This window comes from Pistacia vera, unplaced genomic scaffold, assembly GCF_008641045.1.
Source record: "Pistacia vera cultivar Batoury unplaced genomic scaffold, PisVer_v2 Contig204, whole genome shotgun sequence".
Classification (NCBI taxonomy): Eukaryota; Viridiplantae; Streptophyta; class Magnoliopsida; order Sapindales; family Anacardiaceae; genus Pistacia; species Pistacia vera.
The window spans coordinates 406,428-418,664 of record NW_022196007.1 but is presented as its reverse complement, the minus strand read 5'-3'; the positions used below and the strand labels follow the sequence as shown (position 1 = coordinate 418,664).

Genomic DNA, 12,237 nt, shown 5'->3' with positions numbered 1-12,237 from the left:
TCCCTAAAGGGGTTCCTTTGATATTTTAGAAGAATATAGGGGTCCATTATTTTAAACCAAAAAGGGTAGTTTGATATATTTGAAAAAAATAGGGGTTTCTTTGTTATTCTGAACATAAAGGGTCAAACAAATATACACCATGTAAAAAGTACAGGGGTTCAATTAATCTTGAATTGAAAGGGCTTTTTAACAAACTGGAGGCTTAGTGATATTACTCAAGGAAGGTCGAAATTGATAGCATTACCAAATACAGGGTTCTTCCAAATATTTGTAGAATTAATGGAGCATGACTAAAATTGGATTTTAAAATCCCTAGCCCCTTTTTGTTTAGGTTGACACTATTGAAACTAGAACGAAAAAAGATCTCTTTTTTTATTTGCTCAAAGATGATTTTGTTTGTTTCAGCTGCAAATTTCTCTTGTTTTTCTTCAACCCACTGAGCTTTTGTACCAGGAAACCAATGGCGAAGAACCAATTCGAAATTGCAAACTCAAATTCAAACTCCCATTGATTGAAATTGTGGATCAGTTCTCATGTTTCGAAGCATCAATGTCGTTTCCAGAATTTTCGACCGCCAAATTCACACTCCCTCTCCCGGAACCAGCGTAAATGTTTTTGCCCAAATTTTTCTTTTCGAAATAATTGAGAACCCCTTTGCATTTTACTTCAAATGTGTATGCTTTGTAGGTTCATTGTGCTCGTCGATTCTATGAGAATTTAGTCCCAAGTTTTACCATTTATGATGTGGAATGCCCCGACCATTCGTTTCGCAAGTTCACTGATGATGGTCAATACCTTATAAGTTTTAGCAGGAACCATCAGGATTTGATTGTTTATAGGCCAACTTGGCTGTCCTTTTCTTGTAAAGAAGAATGTACCAGTCAGGATCTTCCTCCTAAAGCGCGGAGGTTTGAGAGTTTCTTCACTCAATTGTATTGTGTGACTCTTGCTTCCTGCAATGAGCTTATTTGCAAGGACTTCTTTCTTTCGGTGGAGGGTAACCAGTTCGGACTGTTTGCTACCTCTACTGCTCAAATTCATGATGCTCCTGCCACTGGAGAAGCTGTTCAAGGAGTCCCCTTTATAGAGAAAATAACATTTCACCTCTTGAGGTTTGTTTCTTGATTTTTAAATGCGACGATTTATATTTAGAAAAATATTACATATTTAGGAGGTTAAGTATAAGATATTCTTCATTTTCTTATTTATGTATATGATTATGATTAGGTTGGAAGATGGAGTTGTGATGGATGAGAAGGTCTTTCGCAATGATTTTATCAATTTAGCTCATAACATGGGAGTATGCTTGTATGATGATTTACTTGCAATTGTGTCCCTTCGGTATCAAACTATACATGTTCTACAAATCAGGGACTCTGGAAGCCTTGTTGATGTGCGGGCTATTGGTTCATTTTGTCGTGAAGATGATGAACTTTTTCTCAATTCCAATTCTCAGGTAAGATACATATCAGTTCAAGCTTTTGAAATGACCTCTGTCTTCAGCAGCTTGTGTGTTGTGTTCACTATTCAAATTCAGCATGATTGTACTGTTAAGTCTTGGTTGATTATCAATATACCCTGTCTATGTGGTTTATGACGTTATTTTAGCAGTATAACAACTCTACTTTCTGCCAGTATAACAACTCTACTTTCTGCCTAGTGATGGATATTGGTCGCTCAAATAAATTTTTTACATGCTGATTGGGTATAGAAAATTTTACCTTATTGGTTGCCAAATTATTAGAATTACTGCTATTTAGTTGATGGCTAGTGTAAATATTCGAATTGATTACTGAATCATCTAATCTGTGTTTGATGACCATAGTACATGTTGGTAATTTGCAAAAGATTATGGTCCCTCAAGACAAGCATTCATATTCTTTTGCCTAAAGACTGATGACTTGACTTTTCTTTGATGATTCCAATGTTTTTATTGTGGAATATTGTAATTTGATTGTATCTTTTTTACAATTTGAAGTATGTGGCTGCTTTGGCTTGTGTCTATTCTGTTTTGTTAATTGTTTTTGTTTGTTGCCTTAGGTTTGTATTTTAACGTGAAATCTCTTGGTTACAACTTGAACTTTTCAACATATTTACTCTATGAATCAGTAGATCTTTATACATGGCACTCAGTCTGTTTACAGAAATTAATGTTCAGAGTTTAGGGGTTGTTATGAATATAATGGCATTCATATTGATAGTTATTCATGATTGTTATGTATTTATCCATAATCTTACAATATATATAGATATATATATATATATATATATACAGACATTCATTGTTTGCTTTTTGTGGATCTATCGACCAACAAATTAGCTTCTGTATGCAGTATATGACTACTTCTGACAGAAGTAGGTTACATCACCTGCCTGGGAATAACATTGAGAATGGTTCAAATCATGACCAGCCCAATCAAGATAATCCCTTTTTGAGTGGCATCAAACAGCGATTGCTTTCATTTATATTCCGAGGAATATGGAACGAAGAAACAGATCAAACAACGGTTGGTCATTTAACTTCTTACTTTATGTTATATATGGGGTCTTATTCTTATTTCATTGGAGTATGTATCAAGTAATTACTATATAAGGGAACAAGAAAATTTATTTGGCAAATCTCCTTCAGTTCTTTCCCCATGAATTCCCCAATACAACTTGGGATAGAGCATATGATATGACAAGCCCCTAAGTTCAACACCAAATATAATCTTTGCTTCTCCCATATGCTTTTTTCTTTCTTAAATAAGAAAAGGGAACTGTTTTTCTTGGTAAAGAGGAGGAAAAATAAATCAACAGAACAAAATCCTCCTTGTGTTTTTGGAGAAGTGATCTAGGTGGACTAATACACCTTCTATTAGTTCTGACATTTCACATGTATTTTTCTGTGGAGGGATTTGTGTGCTTTAGTGAGTACTTTATGCCGTATTTTGTTTTTCTCCTTGTGAACCTAGTCTGTCTTGAGATTTTTTTATAGATACCTTTTTATGGTATGTGAGGCTTTTAAGTTTACAGTAACTTTCATCTAATCTGACTTGTAGATTTTTAAGAAATTTTAAAACATTTTTATTTTAGTGAAACTATTAATCTAATAAGTTTTTTTTTTTTTTTTATATATATATATATATATATATTTTATGACCAGAGGATCCAATGCCTTAAGAAGAAATTCTACTTCCATTTTCAAGATTATGTTGACTTGATCATCTGGAAGGTATTGGTTAACTTCTTATTTTATCCTCATATTCATATTGGTATTTCTCCCTTTACGTGAAATTTGAATATCTCTTACATATCCCTTCTATGTTTTCCGTGGCGTAGTACTGTACAGGTTTTTTTGGGGATCATCTGCAGACATAAAAACTAACAAGTTATTCAATCACAACTATTGGGCAGGTACAGTTCCTGGACCGACATCACCTGCTAATCAAGTTTGGTAGTGTAGATGCAGGGGTGAGTCATTTACTCTTTCTAGCTATGTTATAAAACCACACCTATGTGATAAGTACTGAATAGATACATATGGGGACTACCAGAATCTAGTGGCTTGAGGGAATGAGCTTCCTCATTCAATGTACTTTATAAACTCCTACTGTGCCATATCCAGATTTCAACATGATATGGTTATATGATATATGCCTTTATTGGCAATTTCCTGCTGATTACCTTTCAAACTGCTTGATACTTTGTTTATAGTTATGGATTGTGGATTCATGTATTCTTCCTTTCAAATGTTTATTAAATAGGCTACATTCTGTTGAAATTCAGTCTAAACTGTTTTATTGTCATTCTCAATATGTTGTTCATGGAATCATTGGTTTATGTGTTCATGACCATATGCTACTAAAAAATACTCACTTTTACCTACGGTTTCAAGAAGAAAATATGCTGCCAAGATTTCTTACACGTATTTAGCCACGAGGGTGTGTGGAAAGGTACCCAATTCACTGATTGTTGAGATTTTATTTTGGATCTTTAATTTCAAGCTTGTACCTCTTCACAGATTATTTTCATTAACTTGAACCCTGAAAAATCCACATTTTTGTCAGTTTACTGAACCTAAAAAAGGGATTTTTTTTAACCCCCTTGTAAAATGTAAATACAGGGGTAATAAATCTTCATGGACTTCTCTCTTGTCTTAGTCTAATACCTGATAAATTCTTCTTATACAACATGGCAATTCTACAAGCTTTTAAGAAACATATGCCTAAACAAATGAGATGAAGTTTATTGTTGTGTGTTTATCTATAAACTCTTTTTTGTTCAGTGTTTTCAGCTGGATAATTTTTGTCCTCAATACCAGAGTGTTTTTTATGAATTATGTGGTGACTGACATTTGTGATATTTAGGTATCCCGAAATGCTGATCACCATACTGCATTTTTTGTTGTATATAATATGGAGACAACTGAGGTCATTGCATTTTATCAGGTATTTATTTTTAACTTGAGTTCAATTTCTTATACTATTAGTGAACCTCTTTGGTCTTCTGACATGCATATGATTTGCTACTTCCTGTAGAACTCAGCAGATGAGCTTTACTTCTTGTTTGAGCAGTTTTGTGATCATTTCCACGCAACAACTAGAAATTCATTGTATATGAACTTCATATCATCTCACTCAAACAACATTTATGCTCTTGAGCAACTAAGGTCCATGAAAAATAAAGCTGGTAGTTCTCCACAGGTTCAGGTTTCTCTATCTTTTTTAACTTATGCTTTCTTATTCTTTCTTTTTTTTTTTTTTTTTTTCCCCCCACTCTGTTTGCATCTTCTCTATCTGACAGTCTAAACAACTGATGACAGTTTGTGAAGAAGATGCTGGCTTCTTTGCCTTTTAGTTGTCAGTCACAGAGTCCTTCCCCCTATTTCGATCAATCTCTCTTTCGCTATGATGAGAAGGTTTGATTCCTTTTCTCTTATTTATGGTTCGTACTTTATGATAGTAGATCTTTTTCATACTTATGTTACCGACTATAACTGGTACACTAAATTTCTATTTGTAGTCGAGAACAGCAGTTTGAAAGTTATGTTAGCATAGGCTTATGGGAATGGGCCTGATTATTGTCTGTATCAATTTGAGATTTGCTTCTTTTTTTTGTCAGAAGCCTGTCTGTTTTGAAGATTGACTTGACATGTATTGTCCCATCTGAAACGTGTTTTTAGGTTTTGGTTTGTGATGTTATGCAAATATTGGCTACAACAATTGTGTCATTCTATTGCATTTTTCACACTATGAGCAACCATGCAATACTCAGATTTTGATGATTTATAACCATGCTTATGTCATGTTGTTGCAGCTGATTTCTGCAGCTGATCGGCACAGACAATCGACAGATCATCCCATTAAATTCATTTCCAGAAGGCAACCACAAACCCTCAAATTTAAGCTTAAGCCAGGTATATAACTCTACCTCACTGCAATGCAATTTAAACGAATTCAGAGCAATGCATTTTGCTTCATTTCATATCCTATCTTCTATTTACATCCTTTTATGAGTTCATGCTTGAATTTGCTCTACTTTAATTGGTTAGCTTGATTTTAGATTGAGTGTATGGTATTGACGTTCCTGTTTTTATTTAGGTCCTGAAGCCGGTACTATAGATAGTCGGACAAAAAGGATTTCTTCATTCCTATTCCATCCATTTTTGCCGCTTGCGCTCTCCATTCAGCATACTTTGTTCATGCAGCCATCAGTTATGAATATTCACTTCCGGAGATGAGTTTCTTTGTACCTGCCTTTACTCATTTTCCACTGCATCTGTACATTTGATATTTTATTAATTTTTGTACATCCATAATTATACTATTAGCTCTGTGTGTGGGAAGATCTTGTAACACTCGAATGAAGATAGGAAGAAGTCTTTGTATCTTTGGTTAGGCATTAGTTTCTTCGTTTCGCCCCATTTTTTGTCGACTTTAGCAGTATGTTTTATGCTTATCTATTGGAAATTTTATGTTTATTAGCTTAAATTTGGAATATGGAACAAAACAATGGGAAATTGTATTGAGATTTGTAATATGATACCTACATAGTATTAGTCAAGCGGTCAAGTTTATGGTTTGTTCTTACATCTGCATTATCAAAAGCCATTTTTTTCACTTCTTAGTTTGGTGGGAGCTCTAGTTTCGAACTTGAGTTTGCAAAATGTATTCAGGTTTCTAAATCTTTTTATTGCCAAAAAAAAAAAAAAAAAAACGCTTTTAAAATGATAACCAGGTGATTTAATAAGCACTGTTTTAAAACCCGAACCGGACCGGTCCAATTGGGACCAGGCAACCTCTTTGGTCCGGGTTACCATTTTTCACTATTCACAAAATCTCTAATTTGATTGCTGGCAAACAGAAGGTTATCAAGTATCGAGGTTAGAGGGTTTTTGTAGAGTAGAGGTTGGTAGTTCGACGGGTGGTGTCGATTGAATTTTGGACGTGAGAATAAGCTAGAATTTGGTCGGAAAATTCAACCCAATATGCGAGTCACAATCGAGCCAGAAAAATCAACCCAATTGTGGCAGTATATACGAGTCATAGTTGGCAAATGAGGGGCTATCGAGTCTCGAGGTTAGAAAGGTTTTGTATGGTGGAGGACAAAGATTTAGGTGATGAAGTCAGATTGAATTTTGGTTGTCATAATAACTCAAAATTAGGTCGGAAAAGTCAAAATCCAAACAGATTATAGGGGTGTATTTGCTAGATTTCAAACCTGTAGGGATTGATTGTATTTTTTAGGGGTGTGTTTACAAGATTATAAATTTTTTGGATCACAAGTAGGTCGTTAGTTTAATCAGGCGAACTGGTCAACTTGGGACTCGGTAGCCTTATGGGGTCTAGTTTTAAAACAATGTTAATAAGACGAGTGGTACATTTTAGGGTTTGGTACTCAAAGGTCCAATGACTTATATTTATTCTTTTCACATGTGTGACACCAAGGTTCCGAAAATCGGACTAGGCCTTGACTTGGTCAAGGGCTTGGTTCTTCGGTTAATTGGTCTGATCAGTCGGATGGACAGGTGACATCAACAACAAAAATATTTTTAAAAAATTCAAAATTAGTCCCTAAAATTTTAAATATTGAAAAATACCTTTAAAATTTTTTAATTAGTCCCTAAAATTTTAAGATATTGCACAAATGCCCCAAAAAATTGAATTAGTCCCTAAAATTTTGAAATATTGAAAACATCCTTAAAAATTACAAATGAGTCCCTATAAATTTGAAGTCTAATAAAAAAAACCCCCTGAAACCTGAACTAGACTGCAGAGGCTGTCAATTCTCGGCCGGAGTGGTCCAGTTCGGATTTCAGAACACTAGGTAACACTCTTAATTGTCTAAAGTACCATCATGTTTGGGGGCTTTTAACTCAACCATCGAAGTGATTCAACAAGATGAGTAGGTGTGATCAGGTCTAGGTACCTTAGATTTTTTGAAGGAACCAGAACCAGCTTGTTCCTAAAATATGGAACCAAAACAGTTACAAATGATCCATATTAGTTTAAAAAATTATAAAAACACCCTTGAAAATTACAAATACGCCCCTATCTGTTTACAAAAATTCAAATACAGTCTACAATAAAAATAACAAATATTCCAACTTCCAAATGTTGTTCCTAAATTTAAAATTACATAACATTTTAAATATAAATAACATAACAACATCTCATTAACAATCTTTTGAAAATGTTGCCACATATAAGACTTGATAAGTGGCTTAGTAAATCCCCAAAGAGTTGATGTCACCTCTATACGAATATAAGGCATCTCGAAACTGTCATCGCTATTTAAAGACATTGTTCCTGTAAACATAGAAATGAAGATATTATGCACTATTAACTTTATGTGAAAGAGAAATTAAATCACAACACATTAACTTGCACAACTTCTAATTAGATATACATGTATAAAAAATGCAGTCCAAAACAAGAAAAGTCAGTCACACACACACATACATAGTCATTAATTTTCATTGCATCAATTTAAAACTATGTGAACTCATACACTTGATTTGATTTGTTGGTTAAGTAAGTAGGTGCAAATTGTCTAATTAAAGAAATAAAGGCATGTGACCCACCAATTACGACCAATTATTGTATTTATATCATGAAATTATAAAGGTTATAAATACCTTCTTATAATTTGGCTTAAGTTTATACGAATCTATATCCAATTTATATCTCGAATCCAACATAAGTGTTACAGTCAAAACTCCATGAATACTACTCCATAGAGTTGCATGATCAATGTTGTTCTAAGTTTACAAATCACTATGAAAATTAATTTGTTGTTAAATACTCACTACCCAGAAACATAAATTTGCGACGTTAATAAATAAATAATTATAATTTGAATGTATTCTTAAAATTCAATGACCCAAAAAATACAGTACAAACAAGAAATTAAATCATGGTTTTCCTAAACTTAGTCCAACCGTTTCTTTCAATTTTCAAGAAATCAAATCAATGTACAATATTCAAAGATAACAGGAAATAGAATACGAAAGTACAGTGAAATCTCTCTCTCACAAATTCACAATCATTACGCCAACAAATCTAGCCAAGAAATCAAAAACTAAAAAAGAAATATAAAGCGAAAAGAATTCGTGGCAAACCTGTTGAAGTGCAAATTAAAGTCTCGATAGAATTAGGGAGGAAGAACAGAGAACAAGACTTGCGACGCCCAATAACAAAGAGGCATCGGAGATTCGAATAACAGGAGAGAATGGCACTAGAGACCGACGAATGGGAGAGAATGGCACTGAAGATTGACAAACAGCAAGCTGTAGTCGACGGAGGGAATATACTTTCTAAAATTTTTCCTAAAATTATAAAATAACAAACCCTAAATCAGATTTCTTTTTTTATATGTACAATTACAAAACGCTCCCATATTTTAACGAAATTTTTGAGTCCCGGATCCACACCGGTTCCTAACAAGGTACCCAAACCTAGGTTCTGTTTTCGATTCGCAATTCCTACAATTTACGAACCGAACCAGAACCGGAATTGGGGAGGCTTGATTCTAATTCTTAAGAACCAAAACCTACCATGTTAGGATCGGCTCTGGTTCTACCATAAATTTCAGCATACCCCTAGAGACGAGGGTACGTTTGGCGTTGGCTAATTCAAATAGCGTCACAAAATACAACTTACTAGAGTAGGACTTTGTGAAATTATATTAAAATGAGTAAACAACATTTTCCCACCCGCGGTTTGGCGAATTTGCAAGTTCCCATCCCTGTGTCATAAATTGCAGATTCCCACCCTTAATTTAGCACGGTTACTTTTCTCTCAAAATAATCTTTACATCTCAGATTTCTCTCAAATAACCCCCAGGGATTCCGGTCAAGCCAAGAATCCATCTTGATTCTAGTGCCATTGGACCTCTCCGACACCACCATCAGCATCCCCTTATCCTCCTCACCAAAACCCCCAACTTTCCACCTAATTGCACCTCGACGAGGTGCAGAATTGGGCTGGAAATGTGCGACAAAATGCGAAAATCTAAGGGAGAGGCGGCGACAATCGACGGCCAATTGCGGTTGGCGATGTTGGGGGTTTTGATGGGGGGGAAGCCGGTGATGCTATTAGTGGTATTGGGGGTGGTTTCTAGTGCCAAGACCTACCATAATTTGAATGAAACATTGATTGAAACTAAGAGCAGCGGCCGGTAATTGAGGGGGTTCAATCAAGCAGGGATGTTAAGGGCTTTAATGTAGGGGTTGAGGGGATTGTAATGGTGGTGTCGGGAGAGGTCGACTGCACCGGGAATAGGCCGGAATGGCCTGAAATTGTCGATGGGGTGAATTTAAAAAGTCAAGGGTTATTTTAAAATTTTTCGGTGGAGTGAATTTGAGAAGTGATGGGTTATTTTGAAATTTTCATCTTTGAAATGACCATTTTACCCTTTTAACTTTTAGATTAAATAGTTATCTAGTAATTTAAGGACAGGAATTTGCAATTTATGAAACCAAAGGTGGGAACTTGCAGATTCACCAAACCTAGGGTGGGAAAATGTTGTTTACTCTATTAAAATTATGAAAATATCCTTCAAAAAAAATGAAAAATGTGTACACAAACAATAGTAATGTAAATTAGAACCATTAACATATTACATTTTATTGTTTTTATAATACATTTCTCATTATTCTTTACAATAGTATTTTCATAATTTCAATATAATGTCTAAGTCAATTAACGATATATTGAGTTAAAAGATCGAAATACGAGTACTTCAAATAAATATCCTTAATTGTTAATATAACGAAATCACGTGGACGAAAATATGATTTTTCAGTTTATGCTCTTACCTAATATATGAATATACCAAGAAAGACGTAGGATCTAATGAAGCTATTATGAAATATATACTCATAGGTGGGGCAAGCTCTTCTATTCTGATTCATGGTTTCTCTTGGCTATATGGTTGATCCAGGGGAGAGATCGAGCTTCAAGAAATAGTAAATGATCTTATCAATACCTAAATGTATAACTCCCTAGGAATTTAAATTGCGCTTATATTCATCATTGTAGGAATTGGTTTCAAGCTTTCCACAACCTCCTTCCAATACTTACACTTGATAGTTAAGTTACACAAAACATGAATCAAACCATTGAAATTCAAGAAGATGAGAATAGTTTACTCGAATAGAGTTTATTACAAAAATACTAACTTACATTTAATTGTTCTTATACCGTATACTGAAACCACGTGTTAGAAAAAGAATTCCCTATTTTATCCAATAATATACAAAACATGAATCACACACAAATTGACCTACACTTGATAGTTAGGTTACTTCATGCCCTAACTCAACCATTGAAGTGATTCAAGGAGATGAGAATAATTTATTCAATTAGAATTTATAAAAATATCGGTTTTATATTTAATTTTTAGTATACTAAAACCACATGAACGAAAATGAAATTCATTCTTCATCCAAAACATGCCCAAATTGACTTATACTTGATAATTATGGTATTTTATACGCTAATCAGACATTAAAGTGATTCAACAAGGCATAGAATAGTTCATTCAAACAGAGCCATAGAAATACTAACTTATATTTAATTATTCGTATACCCAAACCATGTGGACGAAAATGAATCCCTCTTTTATCCAATAACGCACAACACATGAATTCTATACCCAATTTGAATTGGGGTATGCCTACATTATATGACAATGTACTATGGTTAAATGATTAATTTATGCAACCCGGTTTTTCGATGTGGTCCAAATTCTATTACAGTAAAACCTCTCTATAGTCATAATGGTGGGACTAACTAATTTTATTACTATAAGGAGGTTATAACTTAATGAAGGTATAGTTACAAAAATTATAGTTTTGATTTCTTATTTTTTAATTCATGTTTTAGTAATATAGTATTAGGAGTAGTATTAAGATTTCAATTTAACGCTTCAATTGCCTACTTTTGAAATAGATAGAAGACTGTGTTTTAGAACCAGCAAAGATAAGTGTCATTGATGAAACTATAAATGCAATTAATGCATAATCAATTGATGTGAAACCACAAAGAATTGCCAATGGTTTTAAGCATTGCAAAATTAGGACCCCTGGTTTCGATGAATTGCAAGTTACAAATGAAGTGGACGAGAAAAATAAAAGAGTCATTACAAAATTGAGTGAACAGATTTGACAAGAAAATAAAAGAGTCATTGCAAAATTGAGTGATTAGATTTGACAATTTCACTACACTAATCGAATAGATATTAATATCTTTCTCGATCATCTAAGTGAACGACAAATTGTGTATGTTTTAACCAAAGAAGAAATCATTGGTATAGTTAAACAAGAAGATAGAGAAAATAATCATAAAGATGATAGTAGGGAAATACAAAAAGTTTCATGCCATGAAGCTCTAAACATGCTTGAGAAGCTAAAAATATCTTGGTTTCAATAAGAAGGTGTTAATGCTAGCAAGTTATTACATTCTAGCAAGGTAAAAGATGTATAACAACTCTAAAATATTAATCATTGTCCTAAACAACTTTAAATAAATATTTTATTTTGTCTTAAATCTTTAATGTAATATAACATATATTTTTTGGTAATATACAAATAATTATTACTATGTGGAGGCAACTTTTCTTAAAACAGAAATTAGAAAAATTATAACTTATTACACTCTAGAGTTTATTCTTATTTATAACTATCTCAAATTGGGACTATAATTTTTTATGACTATGTAGAGTTTATTTCTATATAAAGTATCATTATAAAGA

General features: G+C 33.5%; 1 protein-coding gene across 2 annotated transcripts; it reads left to right on the top strand.

Annotated features, from left to right (window-relative positions):
- Positions 1-282: 282 nt before the first annotated feature.
- Positions 283-5,972, top strand: LOC116128876 (light-mediated development protein DET1). Of its 2 annotated transcripts, none has more exons than XM_031414645.1 (11): positions 283-605; positions 688-1,112; positions 1,228-1,456; positions 2,334-2,507; positions 3,146-3,214; positions 3,397-3,453; positions 4,350-4,430; positions 4,521-4,691; positions 4,805-4,900; positions 5,299-5,398; positions 5,583-5,972. In XM_031414645.1, the coding sequence occupies exons 1-11, from the start codon at positions 534-536 to the stop codon at positions 5,720-5,722; spliced, it is 1,614 nt and encodes a 537-aa protein (XP_031270505.1). In that variant the 5' UTR covers positions 283-533; the 3' UTR covers positions 5,723-5,972. The 2 variants fall into 2 exon arrangements, with proteins under 2 accessions (XP_031270505.1, XP_031270506.1); XM_031414646.1 differs by having other exon boundaries at positions 284-605; positions 4,521-4,685.
- The last annotated feature ends 6,265 nt before the right edge of the window (positions 5,973-12,237 follow it).